At 37.7% G+C, this 26,438-nt stretch overlaps 1 protein-coding gene across 1 annotated transcript in view; it reads right to left on the bottom strand.

Moving 5' to 3' along the window:
- Positions 1 to 26,438, bottom strand: part of UBR2 (ubiquitin protein ligase E3 component n-recognin 2) — a 689,885-nt gene that overhangs the window by 659,603 nt on the left and 3,844 nt on the right. Inside the window, 3 exon segments of the mRNA XM_053712365.1 lie at positions 21,826 to 21,859; positions 21,861 to 22,043; positions 22,045 to 22,089. Of these exon segments, the coding sequence (XP_053568340.1) occupies positions 21,826 to 21,859; positions 21,861 to 22,043; positions 22,045 to 22,089 (262 nt within the window).

The raw sequence follows: 26,438 nt of genomic DNA, 5'->3' as shown, positions 1-26,438 counted from the left end.
GTGTCAGGAGCACTACACACATAAGTTTACCATCATCAATCCACTAGGACTATCACATGTATCGCTCACATTTTCATCAGTATTTGAATGTGTTAATTTTTACACGCACAGAGCGTGCCAGAAGTGACGCAATAGGTAATTTCGGGGTAACTTACAAGCTGGAACGCAAGGTATGCGTGTCATTCACACACACAGGGCTAACACGGAGGAGGTCATTAGGGATACAATAGAGCTCCGCCCACTTAGCGATTGCTCTGTATATTTTAAGTATGAGGTTTGGGATTAAGTATGTTATACAATATGTCTCACTAAAATATTATCACAGCCTATTTCTGTGCAAAGAAAGCAGTTTATATACTTTGTACATATTTTTTGGAAGATGACACTAGTCACGTATATGCACCGGATGTGACATAATGTTAGGTCACTTCTGGTTTAGGGTTGCTATTGGAACGCAGGGTTTGCGTTCCAAACACTGTAATTTTGGCGCTTTTTGAGTGAATCCACAGGTGTGTGACTTATTGGTTTTGTTTCACTTGCTTAATTAAGTGATATTGTGTTGTTTTATTGTTATGCTGATGAAGGGGAGGTTGTCCCCGAAAACGTTCCATTAAATTTGAACATTTTTTCAAGACCTGAGAGTGCATTTGTTTTGTGGACTATTATATGCATTTATGCACCCAGGTCCTTATGGAGGGTAATCCTGTAGTGGACATATATATATATGCGGTGACTAACCTTTCCATTTTTGCTTTTAAATCTTAGCTGAGAGCTTGTAAGTGAGTGCTGGGTTTTCTCTGTGTGTTGTATTAATTTGTTTTGTAATTTTCCCTATGGTTCTTGCACCCAGACCTGTCTGGGGTTACTGCTTGTGGCTCTGGGGACAGCACAGCTTCCTTGTGAGTGCCTATAATATTAATATATATATATTATATATATATATATATATATATATATATATATATATATATATATATATATATATATATATATTATATACTAAAAGGAAGCTGGTGCTGTCCCCAGAAATATATATATATATAATAAACTAACAATATATATATATTATATCATATATATATAATATATATATACTCACAGAAGCTGTGCTGTCCCCAGAGCCCCAAGCAGTTAACCCCAGACAGGTCTGGGTGCAAGAACCATAGGGAAAATTACAAAAAATATATATATATATATTATAGGCACTCACAGGAAGCTGTGCTGTCCCCAGAGCCACAAGCAGTTAAACCCAGACAGGTCTGGGTGCAAGAACCATAGGGAAATTACAAAACAAATTAATACAACACACAGAAGAAAACCCAGCACTCACTTACAAGCTCTCAGCTATGATTTAAAAAGCAAAAATGCAAAGGTTAGTCACCGCATCTGGCCAAATGGGACAAGCTCAGGTACCACGTCAAGGTCCTCTCAATACCCGAGAGACCCTAAAACAGCCACACAATGCAAGCTTTCAAATCCAAAACAAACTGAAAACAAGGGAATATGTAACACCCTAGACATATACAAAACACGGAAGGGAACTGCACTCTCATACCGGACCGGGTACTTTGGGGACAGCACAGCTTCCTTGTGAGTGCCAGTGGCACCCAGGGCTGAGCATGTTGCAGGGCTCATTGGATGTGTACCCGGTCCGGTATGAGAGTGCAGTTCCCTTCCGTGTTTGTATATGTCTAGGGTGGTTACATATTCTGTGCACCCTTCCCCTTGTTTTCAGTTTGTTTGGATTTGAAAGCTTGCATTGTGTGGCTGTTTTAGGGTCTTAGGTATTGGAGAGGACCTTGACGTGGTTACCTGAGCTTGTCCCATTTGGCCAGATGCGGTGACTAACCTTTCCATTTTTGCTTTTAAATTTAAGCTGAGAGCTTGTAAGTGAGTGCTGGGTTTTCTTCTGTGTGTTGTATTAATTTGTTTTGTAATTTTCCCTATGGTTCTTGCACCCAGACCTGTCTGGGGTTAAACTGCTTGTGGCTCTGGGGACAGCACAGCTTCCTGTGAGTGCCAGTGGCACCAGGGTCCTGAGCCTGTTGCAGGGTCATTGGATGGTACCCGGTCCGGTATGAGAGTGCAGTTCCCTTCCCGTGTTTTGTATACTGTATATATATTATATATATATACATACACAAACATATCTATATATATATATATATATATATATATATATATATATATATATTTATATACACGCGCACAATTTATCGTTATATTACTATCTCAAAGTTTTTAATGTCCCTTTAATAAATAGAAAAAATGTTATATATTTCCACCCAGGTGGCAACATTATCACTAGAGAACACTGCTTATTATCATACAGTGACGGAAAATTTGTATCCATCCATCTATTGGACGACAAAGTGTATTCCTATGGGTTGAAAATACACTGCAGAAAACCATCACTTAACACACATTCATTTATAACAATGTTTTAAGTCTTGCTGCTAGTGGAATTATATAACAACATTAACACAAAGGGAAAGTACACTGTGGTATTACAGCTACTTATTAGACTTTTAGTAGAAGATATGAACTGCTGTGTAAAGCAAGAACATTATGTAACAGGATCTTGTCTAAAGCTATTTTAGGATGCTGCTCACAACTTGATCAGAGCCAGATAAGGTGAGAGATGAGTGACTCAGTGTGACAGGAAGTGGTATACAACAGTTGAATCTTAAATTTAAAATGAGGTCAAGCTTACGGCTCGGTTTGAGTCTCTATTTCCCGTGGGTTAAACACATACTTCCAAGCTAAATTGTGTTAATAATTTGACACATCATCTACAAAAGCACTACTCATTACAACAACCACAAACTATCTGCAATGTCACGTTTTAAGGGTTCCAAATTACCTGTCCCCATATTCTCATGATACTAGCATAGCTACTGTCTAATGAGTGACACCCTATGGAAAGCCACAACAGTAGCAATAATCAAAGAGAGTGAGAATACCCATCCACAGAGTCTTTTCAATTATACCTTTCTGGTGTGTGAATAACTGTATAACTATAGGTTTATAGCCTTTGCATGGGTTAAATAAAGTGATGCCATTCAGCCTGTTCTTAACAGTTTAAGAACTTGTTCCGAAAATTTAGAAAGTGTATAGAACCTGTTCTTAAAATTTAGAAACTACATAGGTTCTGTTTTATAGAGAAGTTAGGGAACATGTTGCTAAAATCTCGGAATTCCACCACTGGTAAAACATTCTTCACTGTTGTTGCTAAGTTAATCATATGCATATATGCCTATGCTCTATAGATTTTTGATGGATCTCCAGCTACCTTGAAATGAAAAAAAAGAAACCAAAGGGTTAAAACTAAACAGCACTAATGTATCCATCTTGAACATTACAATATCCTCTAAGCTGGTATTCATATCAATATGATCCCTATTTGAAGTGATGGTAAACATTGCACTTTTTATAATCAGATCCCGAATGTTAGTGATATTTTAGATGAACTTTTATTGATCACTTCTAACGAAGATGCATTTTAACTTGCTTTTAAAGCTAGCAGTGCCATTCTAATACCACAAGATGCCGCCGCTGCCCACTTTAGAAGTAATATTTTGTGTGATCTAACGGTTTGAACTGTTCTCCAATCAGCGCTCTTTCCATATGGTACTTTGGTTGTAGCTAGAGAGAGCGCTGATTGGATTATTAGAATAACACGGCTAGATTAAAAAGTAAGTTAAAGCGCATCTTCATTAGAAGTGATCCATTAAAGTCCACCTAAAATATCAATAACATTCAGGATCCGATTTAAAAAAAAAAAGTTTACCATCACTTTAAGTACAACATAAATTAAAACTGCTTCGCAAATCACTCCAACTTTTGTTTTCTTATTGTGTTTATTAAAAGATTACAGAATTCTCCAACAAGATAAAAAAGTTTTTTTTTGTCCGACCATACTGATAAATATTACGAGAGAAAAAAAGTGCAATGAGGATCCACGATTGCCATTTTAAATATGTTAAATAGGAGATAAGAAATGTGAGTGCTATTGCAAGTAATGCATCTGTACAATGAGCACATGAAAAAAGGTTAAATACTGAAATAAAAAGATACAAAAGAAAGAAATAGGATGCCAAGGGTATCATCCATAACTTGGGAATGTTTATAGAACTGCGACTGTTTTCAACAAAGGATATTAATTTCATATTGGACTGTTTTCCCTTGTTAAAGCCATACACTAAGGAAAGTAGTTTTTTTGCCATAAAAATACATCTCATGAGCTGGAATATTTGTGGATTTCCACACTTTTAAAATGAGACATAGTTACACAGTTTATTTATTATTATTTATTAAGGACGACACAGGGGACCTGCAGAACCTAACATCCTGCAAGTAGATTAAAGTTGTGCATTTTAAAATGCAGTGCACGTCTTCGTTATAGCAATAAATACCTAACCCCTATCCTATCACTCCATGTAGGAAAGTAACATGCGTCAGTGCAGATATGTTATTCTATAGACACAGAGACATGACGAATTGCCCAATACCGTTAATAGCCTCCACAATAATATGTTAAGTTATAGTTCCATATATTTTCTGACAGCTTAAATGCTATAATCTTACCCAATATGAACTTTTTTTTTTTTTTTTTTAACTATGTTTAAACATTTTCTTGGGATGTGTGCTTAATGTCCCTTCAACAGAATATCTCTTCTGTAACACCTGCCCTTTGGAATCCCTCAATAAGACATTATTTACATTATTTGATGTGCATTAAATATTGTTTATATTTTCTTAAATAAACACTACAAAAGGCATTTATTTATTTCATGTGCACAGAGCAGTAGAATACCATCTTAAAGTGAAAGTAAAGTATACCAAATCGCTATGTGTGTCATGAAAATACTTTAAAAAATAACTTTCATTCATCATTTTTTTTTTTTTTTTTTTTTTTAAAACGTCTTATAAATCATCATTTTGTACCTTTCAAGCTGCTAAACTTGTTCCCCATTCCACCGCCTGCATGGATTATTATTTTTTTTGATGTGCGGTGACGAATACCGCTAGATCTAATTCATTGGTCCCCCAGTGGCGTCTCTAACCGGTCTATCTACGCCACCGGGTTGAAGTGCGCATGTGGCTATTGCAGAATTTCCTCCGTATGTATAGAAGCGCATTCACGATAGTGAAGTTACAAGCAGAGAGGGTGCTATTGCTCAAAAAAATATTCTGCACTAGAGAGAGAGCACAGCTCCATACGTATACAGCGGGTGGGACCGCTCTTACGTATTAGACTACAGTAGCAGGAAGTTAGCAGGGCGCGGAGGAACATGACAAACGGTAGGAAAAATAAAAGATAAATACTTTTTAATTGCACACGTTTATAGAGAAAAGTAAATAAGTGACTATATAGTTTTAGATTAGGTGAATGCATAGCAGCATTCACGTTTATTAAAATTTACTTTCACTTTAACACAATTTTTATAAGACCGGCAGAACTAATGTGACCCAATAAAAAAAAATATGCAGTTACTCCTCCGCTGGCACCTCTCACCGGTTAGGGTACATAAAATGTACCCAAAGGCATCGTAGAGATGCTAGAGAGGATGCACAGAATGCGGAACCCTGACGCACATATGGTGAACTTGTCCTCTCCCGAGACCTTTTGGGAAGAGCTTGACTTAGTATACAAACAACTCTTCAAAAATTAATTCCATCTGACCCCAACTATAGCCATTGTTAAACTTCAAGTCTAATTTTTGATGTAAGCTTTAACCCCAGGGTGTATTTGATTTAAATAAAAATTGATTTATTAGATATGCCTAGAAAGATCATTGATATAAATGAAATCATTGAGAGGTGAACGATCTCCAGTTTAACAGGTTAATCATTCACATTTGATTAACTTTTCAGCTCTACTTTATTGGAAGGAGAAAAATAATGATTACCTTAATAATAACAATAAATATTGTTTTAACTAAATAAAAATAACCATTACCTTAATAAAAACAATTTAGTTTTATTTAACTAAAACAATGAAATATTTCATTTTTAATGCTTGCCCTTCCCTCCTCACACTTAGGTCCTTGTGCAGATATATTCCACTATAAACAATCTTCTATTTGGTGAGCTTCTTGAAACTTAGTATGGGTTGATTCCGTGTGCATAGATTTGCAGGGGAGCAATGGCGTTAAAGGGACAGTAAAGTCAAAATTAAAACTATCATGATTCAGATATTTTTAACAATTTTCCATTTTTCTTCTCTTATATAATTTGCTTTATTCTCTTGGTATCCATTGTTAAAAAGCATGCATAGGTTAGCTCAGAAGCAATGCACTGCTGTGAGCTAGCTGCTTGTCACTGTCTTACCCAAAGTGTTCAGCAAGGCACCAGTAAAGCATTGCTCTCCTTCAACAAAGAATACCAAAAGAGAGGCAAATTTGATAACAGAAGTAAATTTGAAAATTGTATGCTCTATCTGAAACCCAAACGTTTTTTTCTTTCGAGATTATGTTTCTTTATGGTTTATTTTTCAACTCTGTATGTTTAGTTTTATAACATTTTTGCTGGGAAGAAGGAGCATGTTATTTCTGCCGACACAAATTCACAGTTTTGAAAAATACAAAACCAATAAAATGTGATAATATCTTCAAGAAAGAAAAATTGCCCAAATAATCTGTGACAGAAACCTCTAGGAGAGCGTGACATTGTGAATTAATTAAATTAATTTACCAAAAAAACTATACAGCCATGAATATACCGCATCTTGCTACATAATTAAAAACTAATCTATTTTTAAGGATGAATAACATTTAAATTATAATGTATCTTAAATAGAAACTATCTTTTGATCGTGATTTCCTCAAAATGCATTTTATTTTACAAAAATCCGATTTATATTAAAAAAAAAAACTGATTTAAATACAAAATTGTTTTTTTTTAATTTTGTTTTAAAAATCATTGATTTTTATCCACCCTGTTCGAGCCCATCTATTATAAATTGGCATTAAAAGCGCACGCTCTTTAATTGCAAGAAATTGGAAATCTGTACAGATTCCACCATCTTCCTGGAAAGCATGAACAACCAAATTACTTTCTCTGGCAGAATACTTTCTTCAAGAGGAACAAAATTAACCTTTTATGATTAAGTTTTATTGGTACTCCCTTCAATAATACCTAGATTACAATATCTTTAGACTACAGAGGTAGACAAATTTGTTACATCACAACCCCGGGATATCCAGACCTCCATCTTCTCAAATCTTACCCCCCGTATTATAAACATTTTTTCCCTCCTCCCAATACATCCCCCTATCTTATTTTATCTTATTATTATCTGTATAGCCATATGTCTTTTGTGTTCTGGCAATATTTAAAGGCAATGGATAAATCCACCTATCTTGTTTGTTATTGTTTATTGATTACTTTATGCCACATTTACTTTTGCTTGCAGGTTATCATGATTCTCCGATACATTGACTTTACATCATTTGTCAAGCAGTGTTGCTTTGTATCCATACAATCTTGTTCCTGAAATATTTCGTATAACTGTAATTACTAGGCCTGTCAAAAATAATCGTTTTGACGATGCATCGCGATGCGGCATGAAACGATTCTGCATCGATGTGCTGAGACGCGATAATCGATTAACGTTACCCACGTGACCAGCCTCCAGGACAAGTAACAGAAAGTGCGCGCGAAAGTGCGCGGTACAGCGTTTTGACGTCAAGTCACCCAATAAAGCAACATGGGCGCTCCATGGGCGGTCTCTGGAAGTGCCGAAGTTACGCAGGGGAGGAAAGCAGGAGTGTGCTGCCTGAGATTGATGATGGTGAATGTGATGACAATTCCGACTCCGAGTATACACGGCGGTATACAGCTACACGGCGGGCTCATTTTTATTTTGTGGGAGACAGAGGAGGAGACCTATGGTGAGAATTAGACTAACTGCTTAGTTACCAAAACGTCGTACATTTTGCCAATGCCATGCTATAATTGCCATTGCCATGCCTATTGCCTCAATGCCTTGCCTAGTGCCTACTTGCCATGCCAATGCCATAGGTAAACTAATTATTAACTTACTGAAAGAGCAAATCAATAAGGGGTACAAATTTATTACACAATAAGGGGTACAATTAAATACTTGCCTTATTTACTTAACGTAGTATGTACTACTGCTGAGCTGACTGAGGCTCAGGCTGCTGCATAATTAATTGCTGCATTATTGAATAATATTGCATATATAAATAAAATGTATTATAAATATAGTATACTATTATTGTCTAATGTCTCTATTAGTCTAATCTCTATCTATATCTACATGTTTTTCACATGGATGGATGGCCTGGCAAATATTTTAATAATATACACTTTTTATATATAATAGTATTTATTTTTTTAATATAATAAATTTTATATATGCAATTTAATATGCAATTGCAAATGCATGTGCTGACTTTGAGTGCTCTCTTAAAAGATGCCAATCCGAAGAACCCAATCCCTGTTTTTATTTTATAAGTTAACAAAACTTAACAAGGCTAAAAGCTGCATTTTTAAACATACTAAACTAAAGGCCATAAAACCCATTTTGTGATTCAAGAAAGTGCATGCAATTTTAACCCCTTAGTGACCGAGGACGTGCAGGGTACGTCTGAAAAAAAAAGGCAGTTAACGCCTGACGACGTACCCTGCACGTCCTCGGCTAAAGTGAGTGCTGGAAGCGATCAAGATCGCTTCCAGGCACTATTACAGTACTGCAGGGATGCCTCGATGTCTGGGCATCCCTGCAGTGCTGTTACGGAGTGCCGGGACCGGAGCAATCACTCCCCCTTGAGTGATCACTTCCGGTTTTGCTCCACGTGGAGCCCGGCAGTGCAGCAGAGCATCGGAAGCGATCGGACACGCTTCCGATGCTCTGCTAGTGTGCTAAGTGCCTCGGTGGGTCGAGGCACTTAGTTAGTGTATAAATAAACTTAAAAATGGGAATAAATAAATAAAATTTAACATAAAAAAGCCCCACATATAGCGCCCCCCCCCCCTCCCCCATGAGGCTTCCAAAATGGCGATGCCCGGTGCATCATGGGGCATCTGGGGGTGTCCCTAGCCTGTCTCACCATAGGGGCAAGCTAGGGTCACCCAATCTGAGCCTTCTTAGAAAAAAAAAAAATAATAATAAAATACCCCATTTGTCTGATCATGTCAATATTTGTAAATATTGACTCTGATCAGTGTGGATCTCCCTCCCTCTCCTCACTTGCCATTTTGTTGGAGAAAGAGAGAGACCTGTATTTTAGCAGAGAGAGATTTATTTCTTTTATTTGTTAAAAAATTTAAAATCCAAAGGCTCTTTTCAGAGCCATTAACCCCTAGCTTGCCAGTGATCACTATAAATCACTGGCAGTAGCACAGCTGCACTTTTTTTTGCTGTCTGTGCATTTTTTTAGGGGTTAATTTTTGTTGTTGTATTTTTTTTTAAAAACTCAAAGGCTCCTTTCAGAGCCATTTAGCTAATTTAATTTAATTTAAAGACTATTTAACCCCTAGCTTGCCAGTGATCGCTATACATCACTGGCATTAGCATAGCTGTAATTTTTTGCTGTCTGTGCATTTTTTAGGGGTTAATTTTTGTTGTTGTAATTTTTTAAAAACCTAAACGCTCCTTTCAGAGCCATTTAGCTAATTTAATTTAATTTAAATAGTATTTAACCCCTAGCTTGCCAGTGATCGCTATACATCACTGGCATTAGCATAGCTGTACTTTTTTGCTGTCTGTGAATTTTTTTAGGGGTTAATTTGTGTTGTTGTAATTTTTTAAAAAACCAAAGGCTCCTTTCAGAGCCATTTAGCTAATTTAATTTAATTTAAAGAGTATTTAACCCCTAGCTTGCCAGTGATCGCTATAAATCACTGGCATTAGCATAGCTCTACATTTTTGCTGTCTGTGCATTTTTTTAGGGGTTAATTTTTGTTGTTGTAATTTTTTAAAAACCTAAACGCTCCTTTCAGAGCCATTTAGCTAATTTAATTTGATTTAAAGAGTATTTAACCCCTAGCTTGCCAGTGATCGCTATAAATCACTGGCATTAGCATAGCTGTACTTTTTTTAAAAAAAACCCAAAGGCCATTTAGTTAATTTAATTTAAAGAGTATTTAACCCCTAGCTTGCCAGTGATCGCTATAAATCACTGGCATTAGCATAGCTGTACTTTTTTAAAAAAAAACCCAAAGGCCATTTAGTTAATTTAATTTAAAGAGTATTTAACCCCTAGCTTGCCAGTGATCGCTATAAATCACTGGCATTAGCATAGCTGTACTTATTTTAAAAAAAACCCAAAGGCCATTTAGTTAATTTAATTTAAAGAGTATTTAACCCCTAGCTTGCCAGTGATCGCTATAAATCACTGGCATTAGCATAGCTGTACTTTTTTTAAAAAAAACCCAAAGGCCATTTAGTTAATTAATTAATTTTGGTTTTCTGTGACAGATACAAAAATGTCACAGAAAAGATATAGTGTTGAGGAGGCGTATGCCATCCTTGCGTCAGAGTCAGATGCCTCTATGTCTGACTCAGACCCCAATTTTGACCCTGCCATATGCTCAGATACATCATTAGATGCAGTCTCAACTGATAGTGATGTATCTGTGGCTGCTAGCCCCCCTGCCAGCCCCCCTGCTAGCCCCCCTGCCAGCCCCCCTGCTAGAAGGAGGCGTGTTGCTGCCATTGCCCGCTGAAGAGTGGGTAACGCCTCATCTCCAGAGGCCAGATATCCCACCCTTCACAGCAAATGCTGGCATAAATATAGATGTGGCAGGTTTTAGCCCCCAACAGTTTCTGGAGGTGTTTCTGGGTGATGATGTATTGGGGAACATTGTCGCCCAAACTAATTTATATGCCCATCAGTACCGTGCTGCAAAGCCTGAAACATATTTGGCAAAGCAGCAATGGGCCCCCATCAATGTGCCAGAATTTAAAAAATTCTGGGCATTGACTATGCTGATGGGCATCATAAAGAAACCCTCCGTTCGCTCCTACTGGAGCAGTAGCCCCATCTGCTCTACCCCCATTTTCTCCCAGAGTATGTCGAGGCAGAGATATGAAATGATTCTTCATTTCATGCACTTCAGCGACAACAGCCTGTGCCCCCCTAGGGAGCATCCCCAATTTGACAGGCTGTATAAAATCCGCCCCCTGATTACCCACTTTTCTGCCAGGTTTGCAGAGGCTTATACACCTGGAAGGAATATATGCGTTGATGAATCCCTGATGAAGTATAAGGGAAGGCTGGGATTCAAGCAGTATATTCCTTCCAAGCGCTCCAGGTATGGGGTAAAGGTGTATAAGCTCTGTGAGAGCGAGACTGGGTATACTCAGGCCTTCCGGGTGTATGAGGGAAAGGATAGCCACCTTGACCCTCCAGGTTGCCCAGAACATATGGGAACCACTGGCAAGATTGTCTGGGACCTGATATTACCCCTAATGAACAAAGGGTATCACTTGTACTTAGACAATTTTTATACAAGTGTCCTTTTGTTCAAGCTACTGTATTGCTTTGATACAGTAGCTTGCGGTACTATTAAAAAGAACCGCAAAGGTTTCCCAGGACAACTTGTACGCACCCGGCTACGAAGGGGGGAGACCTCTGCTCTGCGCCAAGAGGAGCTGTTGGCACTGAAGTACAGAGACAAGAAGGATGTATACCTTCTTACCACCATCCACACAGAGAGGACGGTGGCGGTCTCTGTACGTGGCAGAGCTGAGATCATAAGGAAGCCAGTGTGCATCAAATCTTATAACCGGCATATGGGTGGGGTTGATCTGGCAGATCAGCTGCTGCAGCCCTACCTAATTATGCGGAAGACAAGGGCCTGGTACAAAAAGGTTGCAATTTACCTAATGCAGATTGCAACCCACAACGCTTTTTTGTTGTTCAAAAAAGCAAACCCCGGAATGAAACTGACTTTTTTTACAATTTCAGCTCCAGATCATTTCGGGGATTTTGTACCATGATGCACCTGCTCCCCGGGCGGTGATGGGAGAGAGCAGAGTTGGGGCTACTCATTTTATTTTTAAAATCCCCCCTACTGCCGCAAAGCAGAGACCACAAAAAAAATGCAGAGTCTGTACCAAGAGGGGGCAGAGAAGGGACACTGTATATCACTGTCCTGATTGCCCTGGACAGCCTGGACTCTGCATTGGGGACTGCTTCAAGCGGTACCATACAATGGTCAATTTTTAAAAAATAAATAAATTTGCTGTTATTTTTTTTTTGTTATGTTTACTGTTAAATTTTTTGTTATTTTTTTACTTTTAATGTGCCAGATTTTTACATTTCACTAATATATTTTTTTTTCTAAAATGGGGCTGTTCTTTTTTTTTTTTTTTACAAAAACCCCTGTCAAACCTATGCATGGGGACATAGGTGTACTCAGGGTGCCTAGCAGAAAACAACCTGTAGTATTTTTTTTGCACTAACTTACAACAGTCTCTCCTAAATCATAGTCAAAAAGCAATGTGTGTGTAAAAATGAAAATTGAAAAAATGCCACCATACACTTTCTCCAATTTTTTTAGCTAAAACAGTTACTTCAAATGCATCAAAGCACACCATATACAATACCTTGGGGTGTCAACATTTCAAAAATATGCACATTCATGGCAATAAATAAAAGTGGGGTTTACAATAGGCCCCAAACTAAAGATAGGCCTATCAGAAGAAATACTCTCTCTCACTTAATAACTAAAATCACAAGTCATAAAATTGTAACATAACCTTCCCAAAATCCTGGCAAACCTATGCATGGGGGGCATAGGTGTACTCAGGGTGCCTAGCAGAAAACAACCTGAAGTATTTTTTTGCACTAACTTACAACAGTCTCTCCTAAATCATAGTCAAAAAGCAATGTGTGTGTAAAAATGAAAATTGAAAAAATGCCACCATACACTTTCTCCAATTTTTTTAGCTAAAACAGTTACTTCAAATGCATCAAAGCACACCATATACAATACCTTGGGGTGTCAACATTTCAAAAATATGCACATTCATGGAAACAAATAAATTGGGGTATGTTAAAATACCCCCAAAAAGACAATAGGCAAAGAAAATATGTTAAATGTGAAAAAAAAATCACAAACGCATGTTGGACATTTGGCATTACACCCCCCGAACAAGCCAAGAAACTTATGCATAGGTGGTATCACTGTACTCAGGAGCTGTTGGTGAACACATATTGGGGTCTTCTTTGGCAGTAACACATAACAGGAGCTGAGAATTCATGTCTAAAGTACAATGTGTGTGAAAAATAACACACAAAAAATGACTGCCTAATAGTTTGACAAAGAATTAGTGCATGGAAAGTGTTAAAATACCAGCATTTGAAATACCCTAGGGTGTCTACTTTTCAAAAATATATGGTTTGATGGGGGTAAATTACATTGGCCGGCTTCAGAAATGTCCTACATAGGACATGGGTGCATGGGATGTGAAAATTCCAAGTTGAAAAACTGGAATGCGCCCCCTAAAAATAAGGCCTTTTAGCCCCCAGAGAACCCAACACACCTATACATGGGTGGTATCACTGTACTCAGGAGATGTTGTTGAATACATATTGAGGTTTTTTTTGGCAGTAACACATAACAGGGACTGAGAATATATGCCTAAAGTACAATGTGTGTGAAAAATAATGCAAAAAAATGGCTACCTAAAAGTTTGACAAAGACTAGTGGTTGAATTAGTGCATGGAAAGTGTTAAAATACCAGCATTTGAAATACCCTAGGGTGTCTACTTTTCAAAAATATATGGTTTGATGGGGGTAATTTACATTGGCCGGCTTCAGAAATGTCCCAAATAGGACATGGGTGCATGATGACAGATGTGAAAATTCCAAGTTGAAAAACTGGAATGCGCCCCCTAAAATTAAGGCCTTTTAGTCCCCAGAGAACCCGACACACCTATACATGGGGGGTATCACTGTACTCAGGAGATGTTGTTGAATACATATTGAGGTTTTTTTTGGCAGTAACACATAACAGGGACTGAGAATATATGCCTAAAGTACAATGTGTGTGAAAAATAATGCAAAAAAATGACTACCTAAAAGTTTGACAAAGACTAGTGGTTGAATTAGTGCATGGAAAGTGTTAAAATACCAGCATTTGAAATACCCTAGGGTGTCTACTTTTCAAAAATATATGGTTTGATGGGGGTAATTTACATTGGCCGGCTTCAGAAATGTCCCAAATAGGACATGGGTGCATGATGACAGATGTGAAAATTCCAAGTTGAAAAACTGGAATGCGCCCCCTAAAATTAAGGCCTTTTAGCCCCCAGAGAACCCGACACACCTATACATGGGGGGTATCACTGTACTCAGGAGATGTTGTTGAATACATATTGAGGTTTTTTTTGGCAGTAACACATAACAGGGACTGAGAATATATGCCTAAAGTACAATGTGTGTGAAAAATAATGCAAAAAAATGACTACCTAAAAGTTTGACAAAGACTAGTGGTTGAATTAGTGCATGGAAAGTGTTAAAATACCAGCATTTGAAATACCCTAGGGTGTCTACTTTTCAAAAATATATGGTTTGATGGGGGTAATTTACATTGGCCGGCTTCAGAAATGTCCCAAATAGGACATGGGTGCATGATGACAGATGTGAAAATTCCAAGTTGAAAAACTGGAATGCGCCCCCTAAAATTAAGGCCTTTTAGCCCCCAGAGAACCCGACACACCTATACATGGGGGGTATCACTGTACTCAGGAGATGTTGTTGAATACATATTGAGGTTTTTTTTGGCAGTAACACATAACAGGGACTGAGAATATATGCCTAAAGTACAATGTGTGTGAAAAATAATGCAAAAAAATGACTACCTAAAAGTTTGACAAAGACTAGTGGTTGAATTAGTGCATGGAAAGTGTTAAAATACCAGCATTTGAAATACCCTAGGGTGTCTACTTTTCAAAAATATATGGTTTGATGGGGGTAATTTACATTGGCCGGCTTCAGAAATGTCCCAAATAGGACATGGGTGCATGATGACAGATGTGAAAATTCCAAGTTGAAAAACTGGAATGCGCCCCCTAAAATTAAGGCCTTTTAGCCCCCAGAGAACCCGACACACCTATACATGGGGGGTATCACTGTACTCAGGAGATGTTGTTGAATACATATTGAGGTTTTTTTTGGCAGTAACACATAACAGGGACTGAGAATATATGCCTAAAGTACAATGTGTGTGAAAAATAATGCAAAAAAATGACTACCTAAAAGTTTGACAAAGACTAGTGGTTGAATTAGTGCATGGAAAGTGTTAAAATACCAGCATTTGAAATACCCTAGGGTGTCTACTTTTCAAAAATATATGGTTTGATGGGGGTAATTTACATTGGCCGGCTTCAGAAATGTCCCAAATAGGACATGGGTGCATGATGACAGATATGAAAATTCCAAGTTGAAAAACTGGAATGCGCCCCCTAAAATTAAGGCCTTTTAGCCCCCAGAGAACCCGACACACCTATACATGGGGGGTATCACTGTACTCAGAAGTTGTTGTTGAACACATATTGAGGTGTTTTTGCTCAGTAACATATAACAGGAACTGAGAATCCATGCCTAAAGTACAATGCGTGTGAAAAATAACACACCAAAATGACTACCCAAAAGTTTGACAAAGACTGGTGGTTGAATTAGTGCATGCAAAGTGTTAAAATACCAGCATTTGAAATACCCTAGGGTGTCTACTTTTTAAAAATATATGGTTTGATGGGGGTAATTTGCATTGTCCGGCTTCAGAAATGTCCCAAATAGGACATGGGTGCATGACGACAGATGTGAAAATTCCAAATTAAAAAACTGGAATGCGCCCCCTAAAAATAAGGCCTTTTAGCCCCCAGAGAACCCAACAGACCTATACATGGGTGGTATCACTGTACTCAGGAGATGCTGCTGAAGACATATTGGGGTGTTATTTGGCAGTAACCCTTAACGTTCTCAGTAAATGTATTCTTGAATTGCTATTTTGTCAAAAAATCACCATTTTTTTTTTTTTTTTCAAACTTTGGCATAGATTGGTGGTAAAATAGTTGCATGGAAAGAGTCAAAATACTCCATGTTTAATACCTTAGGTTGTGTTCTTTTAAAAAATATATATATGTGAAGGGTTAATCAGGGATTCCTGACAGATATCAGTGTTCCAATGTAACTATCGCTAATTTTTTTAAATTTTTTTTGGAAATAGCAAAGTGCTACTTGTACTTATTGCCCTATAACTTGCAAAAAAAGCAAAGAACATGTAAACATTGAGTATTTCTAAACTCAGGACAAAATTTAGAAACTATTTAGCATGGGAGTTTTTTGGTAGTTGTTGAAGTGTAGGAGATTTTGAGGGTCAAAGTTAAAAAAGTGTGTTTTTTTCAATTTTTTCCTCATATTTTATAAAATTTTTTATAGTAAATTATAAGATATGATGAAAATAATGGTATCTTTAGAAAGTCCATTTAATGGCGAGAAAAACGGTATATAATATGTGTGGGTACAGTAAATGAGTAAGAGGAAAATTACAGCTAAACACAAACACCGCAGAAATGTAAAAATAGCCTTGGTCCCAAACGGACAGAAAATGGAAAAGTGCTGCGGTCATTAAGGGGTTAAACAACTTTCCCTATATATAATTTGCTTATCCTTTGTTGAAATGCATAGCCTCCTCCTTGTGTCGTGCACTAAGTATTATATAGTAAGTAATGTGTGTGCAAATTGCAATGCATTGCTAATATCTCATCAACAAACGATATCTGAGAAGTATGAAGCAAATTAAATAATAGAAGTTAGTTATGATGTTTATTTAAAATTGTATTCTCTATCTGAATCATGAAAGTAAATGTTTGGGTTTCATTGCACCTTTAAGTGTGTAATATATTACAGTAACTTACAGTGTCAGTGAGTGATGTCCCCTGCAATGCAATTTGTTTTAAAATTTATGTTCGCAAAATTTATGGCATTGGCATTTGGCAAGTAGTTGAAGTTACTAGTACTTGTAGATTTTACATTTGCGGCTTGACATTTTGACAACTGGAACTTAGTGTTTTTTCTTTTTTTTTTTTAACACTGACAGAGTTCGACGTTGACAACAACATCATCCGTCACATATGTACATGTCATGCTAAAATGACAGAGGGAGACAAAAAAGATAGAGAGATAAAAAATGCACCTAGCATTTTAAAAGCAAGCATCTGGGCACATTTTGGATTTTATGAACATACTGGAAAGCACGAATTGGACAAGACACACGCGGTTTGTAAAGCCTGTCACACAAAAATTAAATACCTAGGGAATACTACTAACTTGAGAAATCACGTTAGACGTTTTCACTCTGAGATGCTAACCCCTGCCGCTGCCGCCAGTGCCACTGCCAAGGAAATAACAAGACTAGCTGAAGCTCATCAGCCAAGAATTGATGCAATGCTGTCAACTTTGCCGCCCAACTCTGAAAAAGGGAAGAGAATAACCAAAGCTGTGGCAACTTTCATAGCGAAGGACCTACGGCCTTACTCTGTAGTGGAAAACCTTGGGTTTCGCAACCTGTTGAAGACACTAGAGCCACGTTATAAGATCCCGTCACGCAATCACTTAACAGAAAACGTTATACCTGCACTCTACCACGAAACAAAAGCTCAGGTAATTGCATCAATGAGCCAAGCCAGTCGAGTCGCAATAACGTGTGATTCATGGACTTCAGTCACGACGGAGTCTTATGTAAACAGTAACTGCACATTACGTTAGCAAGGACTGGAAGATCTTGGTCGCATGTGCTGCAAACGAGAGCAGTTCATGAGTCTCACGCGGGGTTTCACATCTGGCGGAGCTACTGTCTCGTGTCATGGAAGAATGGCAGCTGTCCGAGTAAATCTGTAGTGCTTGTGACCGACAATGCGATCGAACATGATTGTTTGCTGCTCAAGTTGGAAAATTCCTCTCATGTAAAATGCTTCGTCCATACACTGAATCTCGCATCCCAGCGGGCGCTGAAAGTGCCACGCTCTCCAGGCTTTTAGGCAGAGTGCGACGAATATCAACATTTTTTCAGCACTACAGCAAACCACTGTCTGAAAGAAAAACAGAAATGTCTTGGCCTGAAGAATCATAAGCTGATAACTGATGTGACAACAAGGTGAACAGGCTCATATGACATGGTCGAGAGGTTCCTAGAACAGCAACCTGCAATCTGTGCCACACTGTTGTCTCCAGAAGTCAGAAAAAGTGAGTCAGATCTCTGCACTCTCAAACGAAACAGATGTGTCAAATGCAGAGGATGCTGTGAGTGCATTAAAGCCAATGAAAGATGCAACCACACTGATGTCAGACGAGCGCAATCCAGCTGTTTCTCTTATTGCCCCTCTAAATGCACAACAGCTCCAGAACATGACAGACACCATGGAGACACACCCATGATCCATGAGATCAAGAATGCCATCAAACAGATCCTCCTGAAGAGGTACAGCAGTGAGGCAGAGAAGAAGATACTTTATACAGCCCTCTGCCCTGGATCCTCGGTTTAAGGGACTGCCTTTTATTCTCCTTTTATTCTCACAGAGGAGGAGAGATTGGAGATATACAGAGGAGTGACTGAGGAGGCTGGCATCCTTGGAGGTAATTTTAATTGCATCATGTTTCTTTGAAAAATGTATAAATTGAAAACAAACATAAAATATACCATCCATAACAAAATAGGCTTAGCTAGCTAGCAAGCTTGATTAGTAGCTAGTTTAATGAGTACAAGGTTTATTATATAAGTCAGTCGAAACGCCACAGTCAGTCAACTTTCCTCCTCCTCTCCGTCCACTCCCCGAGTCCTTCCTAATAGATGTGAGCTGTTGCATGCATTTATTTATGCATTACTGTCTCTATGAGCACACACATAGCATTAGCTGGCTGGGCTGCTCGAGGTAATAATGAATGCTATTTTTCTATTCTTTTGTTCAAACACAGATTGAGTGTACTAGTACAGTTACATCTAGGAGGACAAACGTAAATGAAGTGCCACTGCCTGAGGGAAAAGAAACTATTGAAGAAGAATCACCCATCGAGGAGGATCAGGATAACCCTTCTCCTCCCAAAAGAAAGTCCACATCGCTGCTCATGACTTTGCTGGGACAGTCTTTCACTGACACTGAAGGTACAATAGAACCCAAGACCCCCTATGCCAAGGCTGAAGAGGAAATAGAGAAATATTGTAAAGCCCCATCTCTGCCTCTCACTGAAGACCCTTTGAAATGGTGGCATGTACATGAGGTCAATTTCCCCTCCTCTCTCATTTGTCAAAGCGATACTATGTGTATCCCAGGTACAAGCGTGTCTGCAGAGCGGGTTTTTCTCCACTGCAGGAGATGTGGTAACGGCAAAAAGAAGCACCCTCAAACCAGAGCATGGTGATCAACTAGTGTTCTTACAGAAAAACCTACATATTCCATAAATCTGAGTAGTGATTCAGGTTTATAATATTAATATTTAATGTTTTTTGGAACATCCAGAAGAATGTGCTGTGTGCCCCACTGCCCAGTGCAGACTACTGTTAAGTTATTTTATATTTGTTACTGTTATATAGATTATAGCTTTTTGAAAATGAAGCTTAAAACCTTGAGTACATCTTTGTTGGATCACAAAATATACTAGTACACTACACGACACGACCGACCACGTCACTCACTGTCACAGTCACACACACACACAAACAATACAAAAGAAACAACACACAACTGCACAGTCACACACCTCATGTGTGCGTGGTCAGTGTCACCTTTCACCATGATTCACTCTTTTTATGATGTGTGGTTTTTTTGGTATTGTTTGACTGTGTGCGACTGTGACTGTGTGTGTGTTGGTGTAACAATATATTTGTGATCCCATAAAGATAATCAAAGTTAGTAAAATCTAGTAGTCAATGCTACTTGTGTATAATGTCTATACTACTCTAGTGTTACTGTGATGTTTCCATTTGCCAATCAGGAAGTACTCTGTTTTTGTAGATGTTGTGCTATTGTTTACAGCACACCCCTGTATTGTTTGCAATGCAGTGAGTGCATAGTGCATAAGGGGTTTTTAATATTATTCACACTAAAAAATTGTCTATTTAAATAGACCCTTTAAGAAAGATTATCATATGTTTTTGTTTATGATCCAAATCCCAAATGCCATCCCACTCCCAGGCAGATCTGTAGGGGTAAACCTAATATAACCAACCAGTTAACAATAACAATGTGTGTGTACTGTCTAACTGTCTTTATGAGTGTGTGAGTGTGACTGTGAGTGAGTGCCAGTTTGAAAAGTTTGTATGTATCTATCTATGAGTGTGTGTGCGAGATGAGTGTCTTAACTGCCTTTGAATGTTTTTGTTTGTATGTGATTGTGTGTCTGTCCCAGTGTCTAAGTGTCTAAGAGTGTGAGTGTGACTGTGGCTGACTGGCTGTGGTGCCTTTGAATGTTTTTGTTTGTGTGTGTCCCACTGTGTCTCTAGTGTCTGAGTGTCTAGTGAGTGTGCCTGTCTAACTGTCTATGAGTGTGCACTGTGCAGAGAGTGAGACTGAAGCCAAACCACTATATTAGGGGAAGGAAAAGCCTTGAGTAAACCTTGAGTAAATCTTTATTGGATCACAAATATACTGTACACTACAGACAGTACAGAACACACGCACACACAACAGCACAATACAAAAATAAAGCACACACACCTCAGGTGAGTGGCGTGCCACCCTTTCTTCACCATGATTTACTCCTTGATGTCTGTGTCCTTTTTTATGTATTGTTTGTTTGTGTGTGACTGCTGTGTACTGTTCAGTGACAGAGCTCAGTCACTGTTCAGTTGTGTGTAGTACTGCTTTAACAGTAACTAATAACTAACTAATTATATTTGTGATCCCATAAAGATAATATAATCATCAAGAAGAAACTGTAGTTATAGTAGTTCAGTTCAATGCTACTTGTTTCAAATGTCTCTAGACTACTCTAAGTCTGTAACTGTGTAACTAATTGTATAATGTCACAATCACATGTGTGTGTTGTGTGCACACTCTGTGCTGTGTGGTTGTGTTCCAGATTCTTCACGTGATGTTTGTTTGCCACAAATTGACAGTCATGAAGGCACAGTGGACTGCACCTGTAATTTGTACCTATAAGGGATTTATGTTTTGTTTTCTGAGGACAATTTTCACACAAATAAGGTATTATGGTGGTAACTTAAAGCTTAACCTATCTATTTTGGTTTTAATTTAATGTCTATTATTATTACTAAGTAAGGTAAAGACATTAAATTAAAACCAACATAGATAGGTTAGACATTTATTTGTTGTTCATTGTTTCTTTACAAGTGTATAGTGTACTTACTATATATAAAATATACATTTAAATATTTTCTTTTATTGAAGAAGTACACTGTGAGCACTGCACTTTTTTACACTACGTACTTCTGTAACTACAGTTTGATGCCATAATATTGTTTCCAAACCAATACAACAATTGCCATTTAGTAATTTACTGTTCTATAAACTGTTGTTGTCTGCTGTGTTCAGACTTTGCCACAGGAAGTGTCCTTTTTTGAGCTAATAAATAAAAAAAGAGTTTATTTTCAATATTTTGGACTCCTTTCCTTGAATTTTTTTTAAAAATTAAAAATTGGGCAGAAATAGTGCAGTAATCGTGATGCATCGTAGAATCGAATCGTATCAAATCGTTACCGATGATAATCGTAATCGAATCGTGAGACAGGTGAAGATGCGCAGCTCTAGTAATTACCTGCTAAATTTAATAAAACACTAATAAAAAAATACTGCAGGAAAAGGAGTATAAAGCACTCAGTATACCTACCTCTGCATGAATATGTTGGTTCTCCAACTTTGAAACACTCGACCACAAAGCTGAGATGGTTTGTTTGCCTGCTCAAGTTTCTGAAAGCCTATAGCAGGATCTTCCCCACAAAGGTACCACTCCATAGGTCCAAGGAGCACATGCTGGGCCAACATTTCTTCCCGCTCTGGAGATGGGTTGGAGCCACGACAATAGATTTTGGGAACATAGAAAGCAAGGGTGTTCTTAAACTTCCTTAGGGAGGTCAGTTGCTTTAAGCCATTTCTATTACAGAAAGAAACACATAATTTAGTATAAGCTCAACTCTCATAAAAACAAACTATTAAAAAAAAAATATTAATATATTAAAACAAGCTGGGTAAACCGTGGGAGATTAGGTTCTAGGAATTTTACCCCGGCTAATAAATATTTGGATTTTCTCTCTATCACCTTTCTCAGTTCTTAAAAAATGTATGGCTGCTTTCCAAATATTATGGGCTGGTTGCCAAGTTTCCTATAGACCTGTTACTTCTGCATTATGATGTCACTGATACCAAACATGAAATACACATTCATTGCAATATATCAAGACAATATTTTGAAGAATTAAAATGTTTTGACATTGGATGATAAAACGGCTATTAAGAAAGGATATTAAAATATCTAAGGTGTAAATTCCATATTGCTTTGTTAGTCAAACACTAAAAACTAAATGACTTATACATAGCAGATACAGATTCTCAAAAGTCAATTTTTGTCAACAACAGCAAAGAGTTACAATGTGTACATTATACAGCTAAAAGAAAAACTGACAATCACCTGAAGGGATGCAGCTAAACTATTTGCTGACCTGGCACAATAAGGTACACATAAATAATTATAATGTCCAGTAAAACATGAAAACAAGAATCATTTGTATTTAAGACCTCCAGAAGCGTTGCATACCTCAGCTAGGATTTACCAGTGCAACAAATAAAGGGGACTTTGAGTAATGAAGTACTTAATGCTGAAAGTTCCTTTATTTGCCTGTAGCAAATGCAGTGCTGAGTGCCTCAGGCCACTCGCAGCAGAACGCTATTTTTTCCATGAGGTGACGTTTCCACCTCTTAGCCAATAGCCGTGTGGCCCAGTTGACATTATGCCGGATAGCTAGCACGCTATGTTTCTACATGGGGTGGCCTGAGGCGCTCGGGGGCAGCATACGCTGCAGACAAATAAAGGAACTTTCAGCATAAAGTATTCTATCACAAGTATACTCCAGCCCGTCCACTAAGATCCAATAATGACCTGCCCCTTGCATCCGCAACTATCACCTCCTCTCATGCTAGACTGCAGGACTTCTGTCGTGCAGCAGCTACCCTATAGAACACTCTCCCTCGTGCTGTCAGGCTTTGCCCTAATCTTTCTTCCTTTAAATGTTCCCTGAAGACTTTCTGTTCTGGAATCCTACCATCCAACTCAATAATAAATTAATTTCACTTACCTAACATGTCCCGCATCTAACTCTGTATTAACATCTTTCTCAATCTTGCAGTCCTCACCTCCTGTTTCTCAACCTCCTACCCTTCGAGATTGTAAATTCCCATGGGAATATTGCCCTCAATCCCTCCTGTATGTGTTTGTAAATGTTGTCCTGTCTCTTAAAAGTCTTGTATTGTTTTATTTAAATGAATTGTATCCATGGGCAGCGCTGCGGATTATGCTGGCGCTTCATAAATAAAGTATAATAATAATAATAATAATAATAATATGCTTCTTGACTGAAAGTCCCCTTTATTGTTGCACTGGTAACTCCTAGAGTTTGAAAAACGCTCAGATTTACCATCACTTTAAAGGACCATTATAGTAGAAAAATCACATTCTTATTTGTTAGAGCATGCCATTTTAATACTAGCACCTGTGTTTAACCCCTGCAAACACACCGTTCGGGAACTGCCAAGCACTGCTGGCCCCAAGAGGAAACTGGCACTAATCCGATCAACAGCGCTAATTACACAGCTGGGTCATGAAACTAGTGCTGCTGACTGGATCAGAGTCAGTTTCCACTCAAAACCTGCAATGCTCTGTGGGTCCCGAGCAGTATTTCTATTATGTATTATAGAGGTGTTGGGTCGCTAGTCTTAAAATTACATGCTCAAATAAAGTATGCAATTGTTCAACTATGATAGCCTTTTAAAGTTTCACACATGATTTGGATAAAAATAACTGAAAAAATGCATATGCTATCAACCTTGAAACAATTTAGTGATACCCTTTTCTTTAATATCTATAAAAAAAAGTCTTATTTCACACGTTAGTCTATATAAATTGTATTTCACCAATGGAACTTTTGGATTGTAACATGAAAAAAAAAAACAATCAAGAAACATGCACTAATGTACAAAAAAATAAAGTTGTGAACCACTGCACTGAATGGATTTGTAAATTCACAAATTATTTTTTTATGAGAAAGATCTTGACAAATGATAGACACCAGGGCCACGTGGTGCTTGATGGACCCTTGTGCCCAGGAAATACCCTAAACAACAGTCCAATTAGGTCCAGACATAGAATTGCGCCCCCGTTTTTGATGTTCCCTGTACACGGAATTGTGACAGAATGCTGGTGCTAGAACAAAGTACCGTAAGTGCTATTTAAGAGGCTCAATAAATAATTATGTTATGCAGCAATAATTTAACCGCTGTAATACGGTGTTTGTCCCTAGTGTATTAATTCAGGGGTTAAATCAATGTTGTATGTAGGACAATCAAGAAGCTAAATCACTGCTGTAAGCATACATTCTTGTAGCAATCATATGGCTTTAAAGGGACACTGAACCAAAATTTTTCTTTCATGATTCAGATAGAGCATGAAATGTTAAGCAACTTTCTAATTTACTCCTAATATCAAGTTTTCTTCGTTCTCTTGCTATTTTTATTTTAAAAGCAGGAATGTAAATCTTAGCAGCCAGCCCATTTTAGGTTCAGCACCCTGGATAGCACTTGCTTATTGGAGGCTTACATTTACCTACCAATAAGCCAGCATAACCCAGGTTCTCAAAAAAAATGGTCCGGATCCTATGCATCATATTCCTGCTTTTAAATAAAGATAGCTATAGAACGAAGACAAATTGATAATAGGAGTAAATTAGAAAGTTGCTTAAAATTGCATGCTCTATCTGAATCATGAAAGAAAAAAAAATGGGTTTAGTGTCACTTTAATCACTGTTGGTTGTTATTGGCAACTTAGAAGTGCACTGTATTACTGGCAACCAAGAGGTTTAATCAGTGTTGTTGGTAATCAAGAGGTTAATTGCTGCATTACTGACAACTAAAAGGTTAACGTACTTGCATACATAATGTCACTATAGTTTACCTGTTGCTAGTGTACTTACAGCTAAACATAGGGAAAAGCCTTACTTACTCATCCATGACAAATGTTAAATTGGCCAAGATTGGTGTAAATTTCCAGCCCTGCTTCTATTTTTTGGGGTTTACTCAAATTTTGAACACATTTCTCAAGCAGTTATGTAAGCAGCAGTACATTACTGCAGAAGAGAGATTAACAACAAATTTAAAGAAAAGTTTAAAACTTTGTTCATGAAGTGGGTAAAAACAAATCTGCTAGGCCCAAATGATCTTACTGCTACTTATATTCTAATGCCCATTATTGCAGTAGATATCCTTCATCACAGATTCCACATCCCTGATATCCAACCTTTTATAGTTTAGCCAAAATTTAAAAATTCATGTGCCATCCTTTATTCATTTTTTTAGATACATGTGATACCCCAGTCAAGTCCAAAAAATACTTTTCATGATTTAAATAGAGCATGTAATTTAAAACAATTTTCCAATTTACATGATCACCAATTTTGCTTTGTTCTCTTGGTATTCTTAGTGGAAAGCTAAACCTAGGAGGTTCATATGCTAATTTATTAGACCTTGAAGACTGCCTCTAATTGAAATGCATTTTGACCACTAGAGGGCATTAGTTCATGCGTTTCATATAGATAACATTGAGCTCATGCACGTGAAGTGACCTAGGAGTAAGCACTGATTAGCTAAAATGCAAGTCTGTCAAAAGAACTGAAATAAGGGGGCAGTCAGCAGAAGCTTACAGAGGTAAAACGTGTATTATTATAACTGTTGGTTATGCAAAACTGGGGAATGGGTAATAAAGGGATTATCTTTCTTTTTAAACAACAAAACATCTGGTGTTGACTGTCCCTTTAAAGAAACATCCTAGTGCAACAATCACAAGAAAAGAATTCAGTTGAATAGTAACATTTGTATAGTCCATTATTAAAGAGATATGAAACCCAACAAAGCTAGCCATACAGAGCTAACGAGGATAGACCGAATTAGCTGCAACCTGTCATGATGAGACTATAAAGCAAATCTGCAGCATATTTACAAAAGTAACAACCTTTGAGATATTCCGGAAATGAAAAACGGCCTCCTTGCACAGCACCTTTAAACAAATGTTTATAGCACTTAAGTTGGTCTAATCAGCAGAGCGTATCTTATTTTTTTTAGATGTTGCAGACCAAATGGAAATTCAAATAAACCCTATGATGATTGTTTAATTTAGATAAGAAATGTATTTCTGTTTCAGGTTTGTTTTTGTTTTTTATTACAATTTCAACAGTTGGC

The sequence above is a fragment of the Bombina bombina genome, chromosome 4, assembly GCF_027579735.1.
Source record: "Bombina bombina isolate aBomBom1 chromosome 4, aBomBom1.pri, whole genome shotgun sequence".
Lineage (NCBI taxonomy): Eukaryota > Metazoa > Chordata > Amphibia > Anura > Bombinatoridae > Bombina > Bombina bombina.
The sequence above is the reverse complement of the archived record's forward strand: the minus strand, read 5'-3'. Positions and strand labels throughout refer to the sequence as shown.